The sequence below is a fragment of the Scomber japonicus genome, chromosome 3 (genome assembly GCF_027409825.1).
Source record: "Scomber japonicus isolate fScoJap1 chromosome 3, fScoJap1.pri, whole genome shotgun sequence".
Classification (NCBI taxonomy): Eukaryota; Metazoa; Chordata; class Actinopteri; order Scombriformes; family Scombridae; genus Scomber; species Scomber japonicus.
In genome coordinates this window covers 17967150-17990527 of record NC_070580.1, presented here as the reverse complement: position 1 = coordinate 17990527, position 23378 = coordinate 17967150, and the positions used below count along the sequence as shown (strand labels likewise).

Below are 23378 nucleotides of genomic sequence, written 5' to 3'. Positions count from 1 at the left end.
CCTATTATACAACCCTCCATTTTCAGATGAACCCTGCTCAACTGATCCATCAGATAACAATGCGCAGTCACCACAAAGAACAGAGAAAGAATTTATGATGCCATAAACCTAAACACACTGTCCTCTGTCCTTACAGCTGCTGTGCCATTTTCATATCAAACCAGCTATATCATAATTATACCTCTTAAGCTGCAGGAGCCCTGCTGGTCTTAATGTAGAGCCTTATCACCTCTTAAACCTTTGTCCCTTAAGGCTTAATGAAGCACTGAAATGTATAACCAGGATCTACTTTGTGACTAGATGGATGGATGGATGAATGAATGGATAATTGGATTGATGGATTGATGGATTGATGGATGCACAGCCAGCCAGCCACACTTTGGCCTCTGCTGCAACACTCAAAGTGTGCACCGCTCTCTCTGTGTCCAATGTTGGGGTCACAGGTCATGAGTAGGCCAAAGCAGCAACAACAACACAATATTTCAGTCAATTTTGAGAAAGTATATCTCTCAAAATAGTCATCAACCCCCATATGGTGAATCAGATCAGGGATCCCTGAATGTTGAAGATACTTTCACTGTGCTTTCACTGCTCAGATACTGATACTTTCACTTGATAAACAGTCAGTGTATTTCCCGATCCTCTGCCAATTTTCCTTTAGACAGGACAAAGTGAGGATTTGGCTTATGTAATGCCTTTGTGGTGTCATTGGCTGTTTAGTCTTATTTGTCTCCAGCTGCCATCTGGACTGTCAGGCCATCAACAATTCCTATCACGAAACCCACAGGAGCCTGTTTAACAACACTACACTGTCTATTTCATATTTTCATCTTCTTCTAAGAGATGCCGGAGGAACTACCCCCTTTTTAACATCATTTTGAGGGCCTTTTTTTAGCTTCAACTTCAGGGTAGGTACTCTCCCAGCACAAAAATGGAACCTTGCATGTACTGTGATTGGTTCAGATGTAAGCATTATACATATACATATACATATACATATACATATACATATTTTCATATCCTTTGCAAATTTGTTTATACCATGGAACCTCCAACACATAACAAGCACACTGATCACGTTATCCCCTATCTTGTTGTTGATATACCAACCAACACATCAATTCAGCATGGAAACATGGAAGAACTCATCATATTACTGAGATAATACTGCTCCATGAAACTAATTTTGCATTCAGTTTGCAGTCAGTTGTGAGACTGATGTGGACAGTAAAAATACATTCACTTGAATTAACTGTGTAAATATCACAAACACAAGTAGACACAAGAATGTGTTATGTTTCTACGCTTAAGTTTTTTCCTTTAATTGTTTATACCATATGTTCTAATTAGAAGCTGAATAGGCAGTTAGATTTAATTGATAATATGTATTAACTTCCAAACAAAGACAATGATGTGTTAGCTCCTTAATTTTAACTTATGAAACAGTAAAGATAAGACTAGTGTGCCCTTAACCAGGTAAAGTGAGTGTGCATGCGTGAAGTGGTGTGTTCTGTGTATGGGTTTTAAAATAGAAACCACTGAACAAGACTCGGGCAGAAAAAAACAAGTACACAGCTCTTAGACACTCATTTCCCCTACAGCAGCCACAGTGAAGAGTATGAGTATGTGTGTTTAAAAATAAACCAGACAGGACAAGACAAGCAGAGAAAGCTGAGTGTACAGTTCATAGTCTGGTATAATCTGGACTAAGCCTGATGACTACAGTCCAGTAAAAGACTGGCTTTTGTGGCTTGTCACTCACACCACAGCCCTCTCTCAGTGGGATTATCTTGGTTTGGTGCTGGTTAAAACACTGCTGCATTAATCCTCCTCACATACATTTTCCACTATATAGCGTGACACAACACTCTTTCCCCTAAGTAATTGTAGTGCCCGTAGATGACTTATAATGAGGTGCTGTAGGCAAGATGTTTCAATAAAAAGCCCTCAGTCGCTGTGGAACACTCTCTTATTCATCTGCAGCACAATGTCACTTGATACCTTTTTAATTATTGTAATTAAGATTTTAGCAATGAACCATGACAGTGATTTTATGTTGCTACTCTGGCCCGTTTATTTTCTCCTGTAGATTTTTTTCTGCAGATTCACTTGCTTTTATAAGACAAAGCAGATCTGCTGTATATTTTATTGTTTTAAATGATATTTTAGAAATATTTAATCTACTTTATTCAGATGAAGTTAAATCTGTCAGGTTAAAATTATTTTAGTTGTTTATTGGCATTTTATTTTGTCAAAACAAATGCACATGTCCTCTGGGGTCATTGAACTGTCATTTCAATGTTTATGTTGAGGGCATAAATGTCAAGGACTCATGTAACATGGGTCCATGTTACATAAATTGGATCCATAACAACACTAGACTGAAAATCATGGCTAAAATATACGCTGAACTGTTTAGGGGATGAAGTGCAGGTGAAAAAGGTGAACAGGAATGGAGCTGAAAGTTGGGGAGGATACAGCGAGCAGGGCAGGGCTAATAAGACTGACCCAGGGCAGATGTGTAGAGAAACACAGGGCAAACAGAAAACCAAAAACCTAGAAACACAATCCCCTTATACATCCAATAAGCTCAACTGAAAATATACATGAATAAACTTAAATACACAAATACACCATGACTTGTAAACCTCTTATCTGCAATTTCATGATGATTCTTCTAACACAACACAGAGGCTGTAAATACAGAAACAAATGTTAACAAACTCCTTTTTTCATAATGTGTTGAGGATTAGTTACTGACTGTCCAGCCATTGAAAAACAACTTTCAGTCTCTGGATAAGAACATCTGCTAAATGTCCAGAGTATAAATACAGAGTTTAAAGCCATGAGGTATGAACTGCCTGGTGTATAAATTGTTGCATCTTTGATGTTTAACTAGGTGTGTCAAACTTCTCAGTTACATTTTGCAATAAGTGTGATGGCAAACTTCAGTTTCAATTTCAGGGACTTACTCCCACACAGTCCAGTTTAACAAGCAGGGTAAAAGTTCAAGGGCATATAGGGACTGTTGGAGGAATGGCAACCTTGTGATCCCCTGACTTATTCTAGCAACATTTGATTTGACTGAAATATCTTTTATAGCTGTTGGCTGGATTACCATGACATTTTCCACAGATGTTTGTGGTTCCAGTAGCATGAATTGTAATCACTTTGGCTAGCCCTTAAGTTTTTTATGGTTCTACTGGTATGATCAGATCAAACTTTCATGTTTGGTTCATGATCAAATTCCTGGAAACTTAATGGCATTCCCACCTGTCTTAGCTGTGTTCCTTTGTGTTGAGTGTTAAGCACATGTTAGTATGCTAATGCTAAAATTAAGATGTGAAACATGTAAACACAATGCCTGCTGAATGTCAGGGTGTGATATCTGTCACTGTAAGCATGTTAGCCTGCTGATGTTAGCATTTGGCTCAAAGTACATAACTAAAACCTTGCACAGTTGCTAATGTGGCTGTAGACCATCATGGATGTATTGAGAATGTGAAATTGTAATGTATAAGCTTGTAAGTAATACATGCAGGTAATATATTGTCTTGTTGTGTTTTGGCTTTCAAATATTATTAGTTTGAGTGAAAAATGAGAAACACTTGCTGAAATGAAAGAACCCACTACTTTTATTTAAAGCTGACATGCTGAGCTGTTCTTCATTAACCCTCTAATGCTGTATGAGAAAATATCTGCAGGGAGGAGTTAGAGGTCTTTGATCTGTAGATGTTTATGTAACCTGGAGCATGAGGTCGAGGACACAGTGTTCCTCTGTCTGCTGGATCACTGAAGTGGATTATGAGGACAATTAAATACATCAGTTAAAACCCACCAACCTTAACCCCTGACCTTTCGTACAGCACATATACAGTAATGTATGACAGACAGTCAGTCATGATGAAATATCTCAGCTGTTTGCCACAGACCTGCAAAATCAGAGCAGTTTAGGCTGATAAGACTTTAAAGCTATGTGGTATTGGTCATCATTAAGTCATCATTCAACCCAAATAATCCACAGTGTAATGAAGATCAGTGTCAGCGGACAGAAAACAACAGAAGCAAGATAAGACAGCTAGGCAGGGAGTGAGTCACACAGCTCGGTCTCATGGAAGTCTTGTGACTTTTTACTCTCAGTTTGTTGTATTTGTTATGTTGATTCTTCCACGCTGCAAATGTGATATTATTGTACATATTGTATATATCACAATTTTAGATATTGTATATTGTTCTTTAAGATGGTATAACAGGTACAGCTTTTATGAATTAAATTGTATGAATGTATTAATTTAATTAAATAATTGAATGAAAATATATATAAATTATACATTCAATTTTATGTACGTAATTTCAAATCAGACACAACTGTTATACCTCAAACTCCTTGATTTCAGTAATATGTTGGCAACCATTATAATACTGTGAATACTGAACAGACTTTCTGATAATTAACATGTGGGTGGAATAAAAAAAAAACCAGTGTGCTAACATTCACAGTTCATTTTGTATAATTTTCACCTGCAAATTTCTTGGGATTTAAAGCACATCATTTTGTTCTCTTGATGGAGATTCAGAGAGGGCAGTTACTGAAGAAGAAGCAGACATTTGTGCACTGACTCCAGCACTTCTGTGTCCTGCAGTGTAAGAACAAAATTGAGGATCTCCTTGTTTGCTGCCAAATTTTTGAGATAAGGCTTTATTCTGTTGGAGCAGGTTATCAGTTTTCTTTTCCCCTGAGCCCTGAAACTATGGGGAGTCTGAGAACTGAGCATTCTACTGTAGAAAGAAAGAAAGAAAAAAGAAAGAAAGAAAGAAAGAAAGAAGGTGGTAAAAAAAGAAGGAAGGAAAAAAAGAAGGAATGAAAAAAGGAAAGGTGGAAGTAAAGAAGGAAATAAAGTAAAAGTGAGGAAAGGAGGTAAAGAATGATGTTTAAAAAATGGAAAGGACAGAAAGAAAGAAGGAGAGAAAAAAAGGAAAAGAAGGAAAGAATGATATAAAGCAGTTTGACAATGAAGTTTAATGAGCATCTCTCAAACACCATAAATGAACATGATTATCATTACATATGACATTGTAAAGAATATTCTGTTATCTTGTCAGATGAATGTATGGCTCTGGCTCTGATGACAGTCAGCCTGGTGACAGAGAGAGAGAGATGTTCTGTCTCAAACTGTCTTCACCAGCACTGCATTTTCTGGACTAAATCATTTTTGGGCCGCTACTGCTCTCTGGTGGAGATATGCATGTGTTCATGCAGGAACAACGAAACAGGAAATATCTGCTCGTCAGAGTAGATATGCTTAAAGTGTAGATTTTTAGTGTGCAGTGAGCACAGACCTCTTACATTTAAGTTGCTATAACACAGAGCGAAAATATTTTGTATCAAACAAAAGTCCTGTATTTAAAATTGACTAAAGTAAAAGTAAGGAAGTACTATGTACACAATGTTCTTAAAGTATTAGGCAATATGGCTTGTTTTATAGTGTTACATTATTAAATTATAGGATTATCAATAAAAGCAGCATTTTATTAAGTGCTGTCTAACACAATATCTCCCATAGCTGATCAATTGATTTGGGATCTGGTGACTATGAATGCATTAGCATACACTGGGATTACACAACATTTAACTGTAATATTTCACAATGACTCACACTATACAGGCTTTAATTGTAATGTTTTACAATACTGTATGAATACACAGGAAAGTACTGTGAAATCTGAATTTAAACTTGATCGCACAGCATTGTGGGATTGAAAATTTAACATCTTCAGTTGGGAGGTACAGTGAGTAATGAAATCAGGTTTGTTATCTAACTAATCATCTGGGTTTACAATCTGAAAATGTCTATTATTTTATCCTGTAACTTTATTAGCTAGCTGTTTGTCATGTTTGTGTGTTTTAAGCTGGAATAAACAGTTAGCAGAGATGTGGTAATATAGCTAAAATAACTGTCCCACCCATTAAGTTTGAGCGTGATCATTTTTAAATAGGTTCATAACTAACTTCACCTGCAACATTAACCCAACTTTGTTATGGTTTGCAGTTGCAGTAAGAAAATTAGCTAACTTGTCAGAAAGTTATTTTCAACAAGAGCTTTAGATGGCTAGATACCAGCGTTATAAGGTCTAAGCAGGATTTACAGCTGTGTCGCTATCTGGCCCTGCCCTTACCCTTGCATTAAGAAGCGCCACTCCTGCCTAGTCAGCAGTGATTTGAGTAATTACAAATGTTAGAATCGTATAATGTGTAAATATTGAGTATAAGCCACCATATTCCCAAAAACAATACAGAGGACATTGTTGTTTTCTCATGGGGCCTTTTAAATGATTTGATCTTTCATCTCTCTACAGCTCCTGGACTCTGCCTGGGCTTGACCTCCAGTAGTATTCTGCTGGGGAAGCAAAGTTCACAGGCGCAAGTGAGCAGTGGGATTTCTATGACCATGAAGCTCAGGGAAAAAATAGTAACAGAGATCTTGATTACACAACATTTACTTTGTTCATGGTTGAACTTTCTTACTAATACAGTTGCTTAAAATGTGGCGCATAAATAATGATATTATAATCTTTAACATTTATATATATTAATACAGTAGGAAGCAATAAACATTCTAATGAAATGAAAATGAGATGAAGTGACAGGACAAGACAGAGCAATAGGTCCAGCAGCAGCAGAGCAGAGCAGGTGGAGATAGTGCATTAGTATGCTAAGACACAATGTCTGAACAGAAGAAAGAAACATGTAGTTGCAGCCTGTTATGATTTTACAGTTTATTGTCAAGCACAAACCACCCTGTCAGCCACTCAATTGTGTCACAGTAATCAGAGTTGGTTTATTAATAATAGTGTACTTGCTTCTTTTTGCTTTTTAATTATGTTTTTTAGTTATATTCAAGCACATATTTAATGCATGTTTCTTTTACCTGTCACAGATTTCCTTGAGGCTCTCATAAATTCGATTTGCAGTGTTCACATCTGGTCTTTAGAGGCAGATGATTTTTTTTTACACAAAACTGACAATAAATCCAGCAAAAATAATCGACCTCTATTATCACATCTCCCCCTATTATTATTAACATACAGACAGTGGACTGTGTATCAGTGGACTCAGTATGTCTTAAACAGTACATCTGTGTTTTGAGATGTTTCCCCTCATCATTAATTCATTTAATGTGTCCATCTTGCACAGTAAACACCTTCAGTTGTCTCATCTTCTGCTGCCACTGAGCATTAAAATGTCAGCAGTAGCTTGAAATCAGTGGAAAATCCATTGCTGCTTTAATTCTCTGTGTGTCTCTGCAATGACAGCTGGGGAGCAAATGCATTTTCAACTTTCAATGTAATCCCTCTCACCTGAAAGCACAGAGCATGCACAGTGCTCTGCTCACTGATCTGCCACGCCGATATTAGAGTTTAATCTCTGACAACATGAAGAGAGGTGCTGAGTTAAAAACCTGCCAGTCTGTTCAAATGTTTTCTCTTGTCTTGTTATGAGGTTTCAGTGGCGGGGCCTGGGACTCACAAGAATTCCCGTGGCACTTCCTGTCATATCAGCAGCACATGTGGTAGCACTTAATATATACTTTATATAAAAACTTTATATGAAAATCATGTTCTATATACATTTATTCCTTTTTACATTAACTGAGTATTATTATTGTTCTTTATTATCAATATGTCTTCTGTGCATTATGAGAAAAACTTGTACTGTGTTGTCTCTATTGAGACTTCAGGTGGACTTTGTCCTATTGGTGATGGGGGGCCTGATAAAGATCTTGAAAGAGCTTGAAGAGGAGCTGTCACACCTCCTCAGCATTGTGCAGGAGCTGGAGTTCATTGTGGTCCGAAGGGAGAAAGGTATTCAAACGAAAGTCTTCAAGATTGTTGCCATTGACATTGCACTAATGAAATATGGTGAAAGCATGCATGCACTGATCTGTAACAGAGCCACCATTTTTAAGGCCAGTTCAGCTGATTTTGCCAGTTTCACCCCAATTGATATTTATATCAAGGTAAGACTGGAAAATGGAAAAAAGAGTTTTGCAGAAAAACATGGTTTCATAGATCACGTTTACTATAACATCAATAGAAATGATCACCATAAATAGTCTTTGGTGCTTGGACTCCATAGGGACATAATCCCTGAGCAGATGGATCATCCATGGAGTCCATACACTGGTGGTAGTGATGGCTGATGACTTCTGATGAGACTGGTGATTCTGCCGAGACTAGGCAGAGATGGGCCGGTGGAGGGGTGTGCATAACAGCTGCATGTTTGACAAATGCAGAGACAGCAACAGATGACAGCCTAACAATGAAGGTGTGTCACTGTGCTATTAGATAGATGTGACAAGCTGATGAACAGTTGATACTCAGGCTACACCTCCAGCAATGACAGCTTGGAAATAGAGTGAGTAAGCGTGAGAGATAAGAATGACGGGATGGAATGAGAAATATGCTACGAGCCAGGCATACAAGGACAGTCTCCCTGACTGAACTTTTGCTAAACTCTATTTCTCAAAGTAAGGTATCAAAAGAAGTATTGACATGACAACAGAACAGATATTATAATCCCTCATAACATTCAAAGACATGTTCAAATGAATTTATGGCCTTTACCCCTAACCAAATCACTACCAAGATGGATTCCTTATCTGTCCCTTTTCTCCCACATGATGTTTTCTTGTCTATCAATCACGTTTCGTTATGCCAGACAGAGGCTTTAGGGGTAAGATATGACTTTTATTATTTGGTGAGTCCTTGTCCAAGTTTCTTTGGCAAAATACTAGATACTGGATTATTAAAAGGTACAAGTCTTCCCATTTGAATCAGAGTTGAGATCTTGGCCCAACCATTTCCTGTTGACTACAGTCTGTTTGTACTGAGTTCATGTGGGATGCCGATTTGTTAAATATATTTGTTTCTGCTTGCTGTCAGAACTTGACTTTAGATTGATTTCAGCTTGTAGTTACAGTGGGGAGAACAAGTATTTGATACACTGCCGATTTTGCAGGTTTTCCCACTTACAAAGCATGTAGAGGTCTGTCTTTTTTATCATAGGTACACTTCAACTGTGAGAGACGGAATCTAAAATCCATTCAATAAAATGCAAATTAATTACTTAAAAATCATACAATGTGATTTTTGTTTTAGATTCCGTCTCTCACAGTTGAAGTGTACCTATGATAAAAATTACAGACTTCTACATGCTTTGTAAGTGGGAAAACTTGCAAAAAAGGCAGTGTATCAAATACTTGTTCACTTACTGTATGTCATTAATAAAGTAGAATTTATATACATTATTGAGTACCTTGAAGGAGTAAGTAATTATCAAATACTTTTGTCATGTTTACTGTGTATGGTGTTTTGTACATTGAACTATGAAAAAAGGACAGTGGGACCTTCAACTTTTGACCATTAAGCTTTGTTTGCCCCTTAAACCCCTTAAACCCCTTAAACCCCTTAAAGCTCCATTACGGGATTGAGTGACCACAAGTATGACTCCCCCAAAAATCATAGCAACAGCCTTGATATCTTCAAATATTTTAGTCTATGATTCACATACATCATATTCATCAAGCCATTCCATGACTCCCCGTGCCCTCTGGATGGGGGCTTTGTCATCCTGGAAGAGACAGAGATAGAGATGTTTCACCATAGGGTAAAGGTGATCACTCAGAACAACTTTGTTTTGATTTACACATCTCTCTAGACCAGTGTCTGTGGTTTTTGAACTACTTAAATCTCAAATGTGCATTCATCTTTGTAATGAGGGGCTTATGCACTGAAACTCTATTATAATATCCCTCTATGTAATTGTCAATGGACTGTGCTGACAGTCTGATCACATTGTGTATTGACATTCTCACTCACATGACGAAAAGTTGTTCTTCTGTGTTTCTTTACTCATCGCACTAATGTAAAAACATCACAGTCATCAAATGTGCACTGTGAACCACAGTTTTTCAACCCTATCTACTAATGCCCCATAGATCTAAATGCAGATGTAGTCACTGTTCTTATTAAAACACTAACCAGTCTTTGTGACTGAGGCTCCTGTCATCTCTTCAAAGTCCCTCAGATCTTTTCATTTCTCCATCTTGATAAAAAAAATCCAAATCAGCTGGGCCTGCTCAGCATTTTTAATAGCCTACATGCAGCAGAGCTATGATTGGATGTTAATTGCCTAATTGTACCATGCAGTGTACCTACCTGTCTATATTTGTTATGTTTATCAACCAATGTATTCAGGCTTTTCTTTTAATGTACGTGATTTGAATAATTGAAATAAACAGCTGAACCTTCATATTAACTTCCGCTAGGGCAGGCTAAACTTTTAAGTACATTTTGACACAAAGGAGGACCGTTTTAAGCATTATGAAAGGATCTTCCTATTGCCAGTATAAACAGGAGGAATAATTATGGAGCTATTTCATTGCTTCTTTTGGGAGTGTTATTTTAATACAGCCTTGGGAAATTGGATATTTAGCTGTTTTAAATCCATTATTATCATCGAGGACCATTGTGTCTGCCTCTTTAAATGTGGTGGGTGCTGTCTGTAGTGGTGACGTGTCTCTACAGTGTCTCCTCCTGCTCGACGCCTCCCGGTGGCTCAGTCAGTGGAGAGGTACAGTCAGATTTCTCCCGGTGAAGCAGCTCGTAGGAGAACAGTCGGGACATCATGGGAAGTGAGTATCACCTCTGCACAAGACTTGTACGAGACTTCTAGCTGGAACCTGTGAAGCAAGCCCTTGAATGCTGTTTTAATTGTTTTTTTGACAACTTATTCAGCTAATAGTCACGTAGTAGCGCTGCCATTGATAGCATGCTAGCTTACGTTGCTAACTAGCTAACTGGTTGAGAGTTGCTTTTGTGTCATTTTGGCCCGTTTTGTGATAAATAAGTTGTTAATGGTTAAACAGTTAGTTAGTATTCTTGTAAGCTGTATTCTTTGCCTTTGGTGAGATCCCAGAAGCGCCACGCTGGTGGAAACCGGGTGGAAACATGTCTAAGCTAACTTGTTAGCCACTCATTCAAAGACACTGACAAGTCTAGTGATGACGACGCATAACACCGCCACTGTTATCTGGAGCCTGCGTTACTACAATCTGCCTAATGCTGACAAGAAAAGTGTGACAAGTGTCATATAAAGGTTTAGCACAATAGCTACTATTACTGTGAGACAAAAATGTTTTATTTAGCATTAAATCTGCTTGATATTGATTCATGTATATTGTAGTGTTGAGTCCGCCCCCCATTCACTGCCACGTCCTACTGATGACCAGCTACTATCTCCACATATATCACTGAAACCCTCCTGTTTGCTTGTTTTCAGTCAAATTCCTGGAAGTAATAAAGCCATTCTGTGCAGTGCTGCCAGAAATTCAAAAACCTGAAAGAAAGGTGAGCTTTTTTATATATATATAAAAAATATATCCCCATTGTTACTTGTACATTTGCATTTGGCAATAGTAGACCCGTTAGCTACCATATGATAAACTTGTAATTATTTCTACCAACAGATCCAGTTCAGGGAGAAGGTGCTATGGACAGCTATCACTCTTTTCATCTTCCTGGTGTGTTGCCAGGTGAGTGTTATAATTTATTTCTGTACCTAGATGGGAAATTAGCACAAGCCAAATGCTGTTAAAATATGTGAGTGTTCGATAGATTTCAGACACAGAATAATGATTTACTGTTGGGTGGTTGGTGAATTTGAACATTTTTTTAAAAGTTACGTTTGTTTTTGCTGAGGAGAAATTTAAGGTTATTCACTTGAATAACCATCTACTCTGACTGAAGATACAAATCAACAATATATGATTCTAAAGTTGACCATTTCACAATTAAAACACAACATAAACTGTTGCAAGCTTCATTTTTTTTTATTCATGTAATATCACCATCATGAATAAGTGGAACCATTACTTTCATTAATAACATTTAAATTATTTGTGATTATTCAGTTTATATATAAAATATCCAAACATTTGACAACAGCATATCATAAATAATCAAAGCCCAACAGTATGCTTCAAATATGAAAACTGTGTCTGACTTAAAACACAAAGACATCAGTTTAGTGTAATATCAAACAGAGAAAAGCAAGCAACTCTTTCTTAAGGAACCACCACTAGGTGTTTAGTAAATTAATCAAAATGACTAATGATACATTTTGATCAATCCATCAATTAAATTAATAATTTCAGGACTAATCATGACTTAACCACCTGCAGTGAAATTGGTACCACAGAAAACTGTTTAGAAATATGTGTTAAAGCTGTTAAACTATCGAAACTGAAATACTAATTAATTGGGTGAAATTTAAATAGGTTTGTGTAGCATGAACATTATCTTTTCACTTTTCCCACAGATCCCACTGTTTGGCATCATGTCCTCAGACTCTGCAGATCCATTCTACTGGATGAGAGTGATTCTGGCCTCCAACAGAGGTATTTGTCTTGCTAAAATACATATATAATTTATAATATTATAAATGCAGTGAAGTATATTTGTGCTCTGCTGCTGGATTGCCCTAATCTGAATATTTCCCTCCAGGTACTCTGATGGAGCTGGGTATCTCGCCTATTGTCACCTCAGGCCTGATCATGCAGTTGCTGGCTGGAGCTAAGATCATTGAAGTTGGAGACACACCAAAGGACAGAGCCCTCTTCAACGGAGCTCAGAAATGTAAGAAAGCCATCATCAGGCAAGTTGTGACGATATGGTTGGAATTTACAAGTATAGATCCTCTAACCCTTGGTGGTGTATTTCAGTGTTTGGAATGATCATCACCATTGGTCAGGCCATCGTTTATGTGATGACTGGCATGTATGGAGATCCGTCAGAGATGGGTGCTGGAATCTGTCTTCTCATCATCATTCAGGTGAGAACAGGCAGATCTAAATGACTGAAAATATAAAATCTGAACACGTGGGTCTTTCAGCACTCACACAAAATGACATGAAGGAAACAAATCATGAAGTGCAGGGCCTTAAAGAGACAGCTAAGACCCCTGTATTAATACCTACATTAGTTAGTACATTAGTATAGTTTTCTTTGCTTTGCTAAAGTTATAGATTGATGTTTTATTATCACAGACTTAACCCCCACTGTGGTGTTGAGGTAAAACTAGTCATTATCAAGCATTTGTTTCTAATTGAATTAAAGAGCTTAAAACTGTAGACTGATTGAAGTGTGAGAGATACACTAAGGTTAAAATAGTTCTTGCTTATTATTGGACTTAAATATCAAACAGGTTCATTAAGATTGAGTTTACTTGCTGTGCACCAGTGGAACAAGAAGTATTGGTCTTAGAAGATAATACTTTTGTCAAGTTTAATTGTGGAAACAAATAATATCTGACACTGTTGTGTTCTTCTGTAGCTGTTTGTGGCCGGACTGATCGTGCTGCTGCTGGATGAGTTGCTCCAAAAGGGCTATGGTCTCGGTTCAGGAATCTCACTGTTCATTGCAACCAACATCTGCGAGACAATTGTCTGGAAGGCTTTCAGCCCAACGACTGTGAACACTGGCAGAGGTAAGATCACAGAAGTCGGTGAATGTGATTTTGATGAATAAATATGCATGCTATGGTAGTCATCGAAGTCTGCAAGAAATGGGCCTCATCTTGTGACTTTGTGTCTCCAGGAACGGAGTTTGAAGGCGCAATCATTGCTCTTTTCCATCTGCTGGCTACAAGGACAGACAAAGTGCGTGCTCTGAGAGAGGCCTTCTACAGACAGAACCTACCCAACCTCATGAATCTCATCGCCACAGTATTCGTCTTTGCTGTAGTGATATACTTTCAGGTTAGTTGCTGGCCTTTCTGTTGGTGTCATTCACATTAAATTTAAAGTTTAAAATCTGAATTACTAACAGATAAGATAATGATATTTGAAAAGGGGGACTGATAAGTTAACGATTGTTTTTATACTTGCCTTTTCTCACAGGGATTCAGGGTGGATCTGCCCATCAAGTCAGCTCGCTACCGTGGGCAGTACAACACCTACCCCATCAAACTCTTCTACACCTCCAACATTCCCATCATCTTGCAGTCTGCTTTGGTCTCCAACTTGTATGTTATCTCCCAGATGCTTTCCACACGTTTCAGTGGCAATTTCCTGGTGAATCTGCTCGGAACTTGGTCTGTAAGTATACGTTTAAACATAACTTTTCACTGTTTTCAATTCAGTTATTTCTAATTTATTTTAAGAAAGAATCCCTATCATATTCATCATCAATATAGTCCTCTGTTTTTCATTTTACTGTTAAAATAACATATTTAGAATTTGGAAATAAGTTCTGGGCCTCCAGCTGTGGGTTTTGCCCCCTAAAGTTTATGTTCTCTATTTTCTCATGTTTGTAGGACACAACATCTGGTGGTCCAGCCCGTGCCTACCCTGTGGGTGGACTCTGTTACTACCTCTCTCCTCCTGAGTCATTTGGGTCCGTTCTAGATGACCCGGTCCATGCCCTCATCTATATTGTCTTCATGCTCGGATCATGTGCCTTTTTCTCCAAAACTTGGATTGAAGTTTCAGGCTCTTCTGCTAAAGATGTAAGTCCTGACTGCTTTCTAGCAGGTGGTGTTAATGGTTTATTTCAAAGAGGCTGTGTTTTACAGCTTTTTTCTTCATTATCATTCAGGTGGCGAAACAGCTGAAGGAGCAACAGATGGTGATGAGGGGACACAGAGAAACCTCAATGGTCCATGAACTGAACAGGTAAAATCCAAAATCCTGCCATTTTGGTATATACTTTACACTTACGTACGAACAAAACATGGAATGTCAGTTAGTTATGGTTAAAAGTTTTAACTACGGTTAGTCAAAGCATTTGACAAGCTAGTTGTCATTATTTATCTCATCTCAAGTTATCTCAAAGCACTTTTCACATAGAGCATGTCTAGACTGTACTCTGTTAATACCCAATACATTTACTAAAGTTGACAATGCCAGTCATTGCTCACAATTGTTTGAAGGTAATGACAAAGTGGTTTGCGTCAGATATTTTACATTTGAAAATGTGTCATAGGGATGTACGTGTTTAATTTAATGGCACATTCAAATCCTCTCTGTTTTGCATTACAGTACGTCTGCTCTCTTTTGATTTATAATATTTTTGTCCTTGATAACACCACTCTAAGTCAAGAAAGAAATGTTTAGCACACTGAAGTGTGATTTAAACCAGGGGTGGCTGCGTATATGGCATGTGCTCTAACCACTCAACCACCGGTGCACCCAAATAGGACAGGATTTTAAGTGTTTGACTACTTTTCTTTTTTTTTCGTAAGTTGTTAATAACTCACTCACTTGAGTGTGCATCTACAACAAGCATGGGCTAATAATTACTCTGCATTCATTATTAATGTATTTGAATCTCTGCCCATTCTTGATAATTTCATTATTTCTACTAAAAGACCTGCAGGTTAAATTTGACTTTCCTCTCAATTTCCCTGTTTTTCCTCTAGGTACATTCCCACTGCTGCTGCTTTTGGCGGACTGTGTATCGGTGGTTTATCAGTGATGGCTGACTTCCTTGGAGCCATTGGCTCTGGCACCGGTATCCTGCTGGCTGTTACCATCATCTATCAGTACTTTGAGATCTTTGTCAAAGAACAGAGCGAAGTAGGCAGCATGGGGGCCCTACTCTTCTAGAAAAGCCATCATTCTCACCAACTTTTATTAGGATCACCAACCTTGCATTTATTTTACATCTATGTGTGAAGCCCCTGCATCATCAGCGCTCCAGTTTCAGGACGATTGAGGAGTCTCTTCTCAGGATTCTCAGCTGAAATGAGGCGTTGCGAGGTGGTGGAACTACATGTTGACATTCACACCGTTTGCTCCCTCCACATATCTTCCAAAGCAACACAGACATTTCAGTTGTACTTGTACATGAGATTTTCTAACTGACTCAAGATTAAAGCTCCCCAAGGTTCACTTAAAGGCTTCCTTTGTGTAAGATTGCGGGAGTTTGGTCGTTTTTCTTTTCAGACTGACAAGAGAGCGCTTCAGTATGCAGGCATACTCGACTTGGATGATGGCAGTCAACTGCCTGCTGTGTACATAGAAGCACTCGACTTTCTGTTTGGTGTTCTCTTACTTTATACATTGTCCTTTCAGCTTTGTTTTATTTTTCTGTTAACCTGCCAATCTGGTGAAGGTGTGGACCAGAAGCTGAACTGTCAGACGCTGAGTCAAGTACTGTCATTTTCCTGATTTGTGACCCTGTGTGATAGCTTTTAACTTAACATCTTGTAAGAAGACGATGTGGAGCTCAAACTAGGGAACTGGGGCATTCCCTGGGAGCTGCAGTATTAACTCATAAGTCACATTCATTCTTGTTGCCCGCTTCCTAAGATTTATTTTTGTTTGGTTAATTTTTTAATTGTGTGCTCTAAGCATACTTATATTAATCACTTTGTCACACCTGATGAATTATGATTTTTCTGTACATAGGCCATTCATTGAAAAAACTTTGAATTTGTCTTCAGTGTAAGATAAAGTCTTTTGAATATGTAAAGATAAATGCATTTCAGAACAAACATATAGAAAACATTCTCAATAAAAACCTTTTGTGGAAAAAGGCTAAATCTTCTGTTTTACTTGTTCTGTACTGAAGTGTCCAGGAGGAATAAGAACATGGATGTCCTCTGAGGGTTTTGGGTTCAGTAAGAGTTTGTGTCTCTTACAGTGAGGCATGTTTGTGGGGGGTTTTGTGGTGTTTATATTATGCGGTCTTTGTACTTAGATGTGTTGCACACTGCTATGTTGTTTACTTCTCTAGCGTGTTGGAGTTTTTACACTTGATGTCAGTACACCACATGCAGTTTTGTAGCTTTAGTCAAATGAGATTCTGCAAAATCAAGATTTTTTAATAGTTCAGATTGGTTGGCCACAGGAAATAAAAAGTATTTTGAATCTATCTATTACAATCTAATACAATAGCTCAGAGGGTTAGGGTTAGTTGTTGTTAAGATACCTCTGAGCTATCTTACCGTACCTACTATTTCTACAAGGGCAATAATTAAATCCCTCATCCATTTAAAAACATGTTTCTATATTGTGACTTCACTTTGAGCTTCACTGTGCAGAATTATGTACAGTCTGAGCAGAGTTTGACACCAGAAGGCTGTGTTCAGTCTTCCACTGAAGGAGGAAAGTGCTCGCCTTAAATCTCACATGTGTATCTATGAGCATGATTTGTGACAGTTTGGAGCCAATCATGGTCCAGTATACAACAAGTGTGATGTACAAACACTGACAGTAGACTTTTCAGTGAAATAGGAGACAATTTGTGTCCAGCAGTTAATTGACAATGAGGTCATTTTAAGATTTTTTTTTTATATTGGTAATTATTTTTTAATGATATTTTGTTTTTGAATGTTAGAGAAGTACTTGTATGTCTTAAAATGTGTCTGTAGAGGATCTTTAAATATTATCTTTGTCTCTCTATAGACAGATTGTTGCTCAATACATATGTGATCTGCAGCAGTGCTTCTCAGAGTGTGGTATGGGGTCCTTGAGAGGGTTCCAGGCATCCCCAGCAAAAAAGGAAGGAAAAAAATCTTAGCAGATGGGCACCCTTGAGACAAAATCTTAAATGGAGGTCCGTGGTCAAACTTGTGTTGTGACATAGTTTGAGAACTGCTGATCTACAGTACTGACAACAGGTGGTATTTGTTTGTCATGCTTTTAATGTGACTAAATACACTGTGGTTTTATTTTATTGTATATAAAATTAAATTGTATTGTTATTATTATTAATATCATTGTAATATTAATTGTATCCCAATCTCCCATCCCTAAATGTAATGTTTGAAGCTGATCTAAACGTAGAACTTTTTATAGAGTTGTATTGGATTGTTATAAGTGAAATAACTTATGTACAGTTAGGGTTTGACAAAAATCTTTCATACCATGATTGTCTCCTTTCTTTACTTAATTTGGCATCATTTTGTGGAGGTCTGCTATGTTCCATGCAGGGTTTTGAACTGTAGGAGGCGGTACTGATCCCCGGAGCGCTGCACTACTGGAACGATAAGTTTTTTTGTCCTAGGATGGCGAAGTCATGGCCTGCCCCCCTCTGCCTCTGGTTGGCTTATCGTAATATTCGTTCCCTAATCGTAACCAATTACACTACTCATGCTAAAATATAACCAACCAAATTAACGAAGGCAACGAGTATTAGCCAATCAGAGGCAGAGGAGGGCGGGTCATGACTTCGCCATCCTAGGACAATTTCTTTTTTTTTTTTTTGCTTAACCGGAAAAGAGAAGAAGAAGACTACATGCTTATGCCGGTTACATCAAGGATAGTTGTGAAACACGTTTTCTGATGCTTGATTGAAACCTGTCACATCTTCACATATTATTGTGTCATGTGTCAAGTTATTTTCTGTGAGCTGCTGCAGTAAGATAAAAAGCAGGATTTTCATCTGATCCAGCGAGAAGAAATGACTTCTGTCAGAGAAGAAGGTAACCATGATGTGCTAGCCTGGCTAACTCATCTGGAAAGCTAACACCTAAGTTTATTATACTATTTAAAAAAAATTACAGTAACTAAAAGTGCATTAACAGGCTTTTCGTTATTATAAGAATGACTGCTATTAAAATCTACAGCTGCTAGCGTCTATCTGTGAACAGAAAGTTTACAGTGTTTAACCTTGACCAGCAACATGATAACCTTACTGTGGCTGTTATTATAGTAAGTCACATTAAGATTAAAATGTCTGTCACCACTGTATGTTTAGTTATTCACGGTCTTGGTTTTGGTGGATAAGTCATATTCATGAGATTTGATCAAATGCAACGAGGAAATGTGTCCATGTGTCCTCTATATTTTTCAAAGTAACCTATACATTATTGTATTTCAATCAATGGGTTTGTTATTGTGTAAGATGTCACAAAATAATAAAATAAAAATCCTATCAAAATTTCTCAGAAACCAAGATTTTTTTTTTCAAATGTCTTCTTTTGTCCAATAATCATTTCTAAGGAAGTCAAGGAAAATCTGAAAATCCTTACTTCTGAGAAACTGGAAGGCAAAATCTTTTAGCATTTTTGCTTAATAACTGACCTCAGCTGTCCATAATGGTCTGTTATTTGCTGTCATTTGAAAAATCAAATAGTCAACAAAAAATGTCAGCACTAAATAACATGTTTGAGTTTGCTTGAACAAGTGTGGGGTAAAACTAGAAGATGCACCAGCAGATCTCCTTTAAGGAAATGCATAAATAAAGCTTGACTCACTGGATTTTTAACATCATATTTGTGGTTTAAAATGAAACAAAGCAAAATTTATTGGCTTTTAAACAAATGCATGACCTGATCAATTTGATAAAGATCCTTTGCATTTGGTCATTGATACATTTTGATCAAGATATGCACAGAGTTACATTGTACAGATAGATTTAAAAACTGAACTTGTGTTTAATGGCAGCACTGCTACGCATCTCTTTGGTACATCTCTACTTTGTGTTTTTTATTATTTTTCAGCAGACACATTTTCTACAACATGATTTAAAGATTGCATCTGTAGAAATAGTGTGTTTATTGTCACCTTTATATCAAGCTATCCAGTATATGCATTTGAGGTTATTATAGCAACATGAGATAGATGCGGTGCCATACTACGTACCACTGATGATTTGTTTGAATTGTCCTTCCACATTTTACACAACAGGTAAAGACCGGATCATCTTTGCCACCAAAGAGGATCATGCAACACCCAGCAATGCTGAGCTTGTAGAGGAAGATCCCAATGATCCCTATGAGGAGCGAGGTGAGAAACTACACACAGTTCTGGTTACATTTGAAACACCCTAACATTTATTTCCCTGCATTTTAATGTAAACCTCCTCTCCTATCGTAGGTCTGATTCTTCCCGATGGGGAGATCAACTGGAACTGTCCCTGCCTCGGGGGGATGGCCAGTGGTCCCTGTGGGACTGAATTTAAAGATGCCTTCTCCTGTTTCCACTATAGTAAGGAGGAGGTAAAGGGCTCTGAGTGCCTAGAGCAGTTCAGGGCCATGCAGGAGTGTATACAGCGCTACCCAGAGCTCTACCCGCAAGAAGATGACAAGGTGTCTGAAGAAAAATCATCTGAAACAGAGCAGGCCTCACAAAACTCTGCTCCTGCAGAAACATCAGAGGCCAACTCAACATCTGCCCCTGTGCAAGACTCTGATCCCATACAACCCAACACAGAGAGCTCAGTGGAAAGCTCATGATGAGCATCTGGCAATCTGAGCCTCAAGGCTATAAAACATATTTATGAACCAGTTAGAGTTATACTTTTTAAAAAAATATATATATACAGCGGGTAAAATAAGTATTGAACACATCAACATTTTTCTCAGTAAATATATTTCCAAAGGTGCTATTGACATGAAATTTTCACCAGATGTCAGTAACAACCCAAGTAATATACACGTACAAAGAAACTAAAAAAAATAAGTTCAGAAATTAGGTTATGTGTAGTAGAATGGAATGACACAGGGAAAACATTTCAACGCGCTTAGTGAAATTTATTTAATTCTTCATACAAAAGCCTTTGTGGGTAATGACAGCTTCAAGATGCCTCCTGTATGGAGAAACCAGTCTCATGCATTGCTCAGAGGTGATTTTGGCCCATTGTTCCACACAGTCTTCAAATCTTGAAGGTTCCATGGGCCTCTGCTATGAACTCTGATCTTTCGTTCATTCCATAGATTTCCTATTGGAGTCAAGTCAGGTGATTGGCTGAACCATTGTAGCAGCTTTATTTTCTTTCTCTGAAACCATTTGAGAGTTTCCTTGACTGTGTGTTTGGCGTCATGGTCTTGCTGAAATGTCCATCCTTGTTTCATCTTCATCATCCTGGTAGATGGTGGCAGATTTTTATCTAGAATGTCTCGGTTTTACATTTTTCCATTCATCCTTCCTTCAATTATATGAAGTTTGCCAGTGTTGTATGCTGAAAAACAGCCCCACACCATGATGTTCCCACCTCCAAACTTCACTGTTGGTATGGTGTTTTTGGGGTGATGTGCAGTGCCATTTGACCTCCAAACATGGTGTGTATTATGGCATCCAAGGAGTTCAATTTTGGTCTCATCTGACCAGACTATATTCTCCCAGTATTTCACAGGCTTCTCTAAATGTTGTGCAGGAAACCTTAAACGTGCTTCAACATGCTTTTTCTTCAGCAATGGAGTGTTGCGTGGTGAGCGTGCATACAGGCCATGGTGGTTGAGTGCATTATTTATTGTTTTCTTTGAAACAATTGTACCTGCTAATTCCAGGTCTTTCTGAAGGTCTCCACAAATAGTCCTTGGCTCTTTGACAATTCTTCTGATCATTATTTTCACTCCTGTCAGAAATCTTGCGAGGAGCACCTGATCATGGCTGGTTTAAGGTGAAATGATGTTCTTTCCACTTCCAGATTATGGCCCCAACAGTGCTCACTGGGACATTCAGAAGCTTAGAAATCTTTCTGTAATTAATGCCATCAGTATGTTTTGAGAGAGCTCTTTGCTTTTACCCATCATGAGATGTTTCCTGTGTGACACCTTGGTAATGAGACACCTTTTTATTGGCCATCAGTTGGGAATGAATCAGTTGATATTGATTTGCAAGTGGCAGGATTGCTGTCTTTTCTGTTCTATTACTGATAGATTTTAGCTGGTGTTTTTGCTTTCTATACCTTTTTGCACCTCCCTTTCTTCATGTGTTCAGTACTTTTTCCCTGTGTCATTTCACATTATTACACATAACTTAATGTATGGACACCTATGGTTTGATTTCTATTCGAAATATATTTACTGAGAAAAGTGGTGACATGTTCAATACTTATTTTACCCGCTGTATATACATATATAGTGTTGGGGAAAAAATCACTATCTTGAAATAAAAAAATTGTCAGTCCTGTGCTCAGACAAAACAAGATTTACAAATTCATTCAGTCAACAACTGAAAGGACCAAGTGGAGCATACATACTGAGGTGTAAAGTGGATACTTTTTATTTCATTTGTTTCATGATAAACCACCATAAATTTATGTTTTATACTTGAACATTTTTCATATCCGTTCTCTTTTATTTTCTTTTATTTGAAGTGTATTCCATTTTACATATACATTATGAGTTATACAACGTTTGTTAGTAATTTGCTGATGTGCGAGAGATGATGTGTAACTAAACATAAATGCAACTTTCTTGTGTTGAATATTCATCAGTGTGTTTCCACAGTTGTCCTCTGTCCTGCTGGACTTTGTTTCTTCTGCTAATTAATAACCCAACATGAAACTTTTACCTTACTTGAAGTGAACATTGTTGAAAATTTTATAATAAAACTGTTCTGGTGAGATATCATTGTTGTATTAGTTTCCTACACCTGACCGTTCAAAAACAACTGTGAACTGTACTGATGATATTGTAGATGTGTTGGCATCATTAGCACTTAGCAGATGGTAACTGGGTTGATAAATTAATGAGTGACACAAACAACTCAGAATATCGCTGCTCCCTTTAGACTATTTCACTTATAACTCAACCTACAAGTAGAGTAGCAGTTAAAATGTCATTTGCTTAGGATACAAACTTTCTTAGTAATGAGTTAACTAGTTTTCATTTGTTCAGAGACATACAATATGTGTTATTTTGTTGTGCTTTTTGAAGGATGATATGGTTTAGATCAGGGGTTTTCCCAAATCTGAGACTGTGGGCCTCCCCTCTGACAAAGATTGTTTAGTTTTGCTCAATTCCTGAATGCCTATGAGATCCTGATCATGTTATTTGATCTCGTAAAACACTCAATAATTGAGCCTAGATAGCTGGTAACAAAATAGCCAAGATATTGCTGTTTGACATAACTTCAGGCGACACCAAATACATATAAAATGGTCAGTCTGAAGGTATTTATTAAGTGTGACAAACAGTAAAATACCTCAGAACTGCTGTATACGAACCATGTCTTTAACTGAATCATGTACATTTAGGCTACTCTGCTTGTTCTTTTAATGACTAATATATTTTCACATCCATTCAATTGAGCCTCCCTGCCCGTCTCCTGCTTTGAAAACATATTAAAACACAAGGCTTTGTTAGTAATGAGGACTTGTTGTCCATGGATCAGCAGGTGATAGTGGTAATGCTCTGTACTGTCGAGGAAATAACATGATTCTACGTAATTGTTGTTGATCTGTCCAAAGGTTCTGACGTGCACATTTGTTTATCTGTGTTACATGTTGAGGCTTCAGCGGTCAGAGTTCCGTGGCACTGTTTGTCCACTAAAGCATGTTCCACTTCAAACAACCACAGAAATCAATAATTACCAAACAACATTTCCTATCTACGGCATACTATTGGTGGAATGAGAAGGGTCAAG

General features: G+C 37.7%; 2 protein-coding genes across 2 annotated transcripts; both read left to right on the top strand.

Annotated features, from left to right (window-relative positions):
- The first annotated feature begins 10572 nt into the window (after positions 1-10572).
- LOC128355510 (protein transport protein Sec61 subunit alpha-like 1) lies at positions 10573-16603 on the top strand. Its single transcript, XM_053315779.1, has 12 exons — positions 10573-10694; positions 11342-11409; positions 11529-11594; positions 12380-12458; positions 12565-12696; positions 12783-12892; positions 13393-13546; positions 13657-13817; positions 13959-14156; positions 14375-14566; positions 14656-14732; positions 15479-16603. The coding sequence occupies exons 1-12, from the start codon at positions 10688-10690 to the stop codon at positions 15663-15665; spliced, it is 1431 nt and encodes a 476-aa protein (XP_053171754.1). The 5' UTR covers positions 10573-10687; the 3' UTR covers positions 15666-16603.
- A 1808-nt stretch (positions 16604-18411) lies between these two features.
- chchd4b (coiled-coil-helix-coiled-coil-helix domain containing 4b) lies at positions 18412-20246 on the top strand. The gene is made up of 3 exons (XM_053315794.1): positions 18412-18487; positions 19695-19793; positions 19884-20246. The coding sequence occupies exons 1-3, from the start codon at positions 18466-18468 to the stop codon at positions 20240-20242; spliced, it is 480 nt and encodes a 159-aa protein (XP_053171769.1). The 5' UTR covers positions 18412-18465; the 3' UTR covers positions 20243-20246.
- Positions 20247-23378: the final 3132 nt, after the last annotated feature.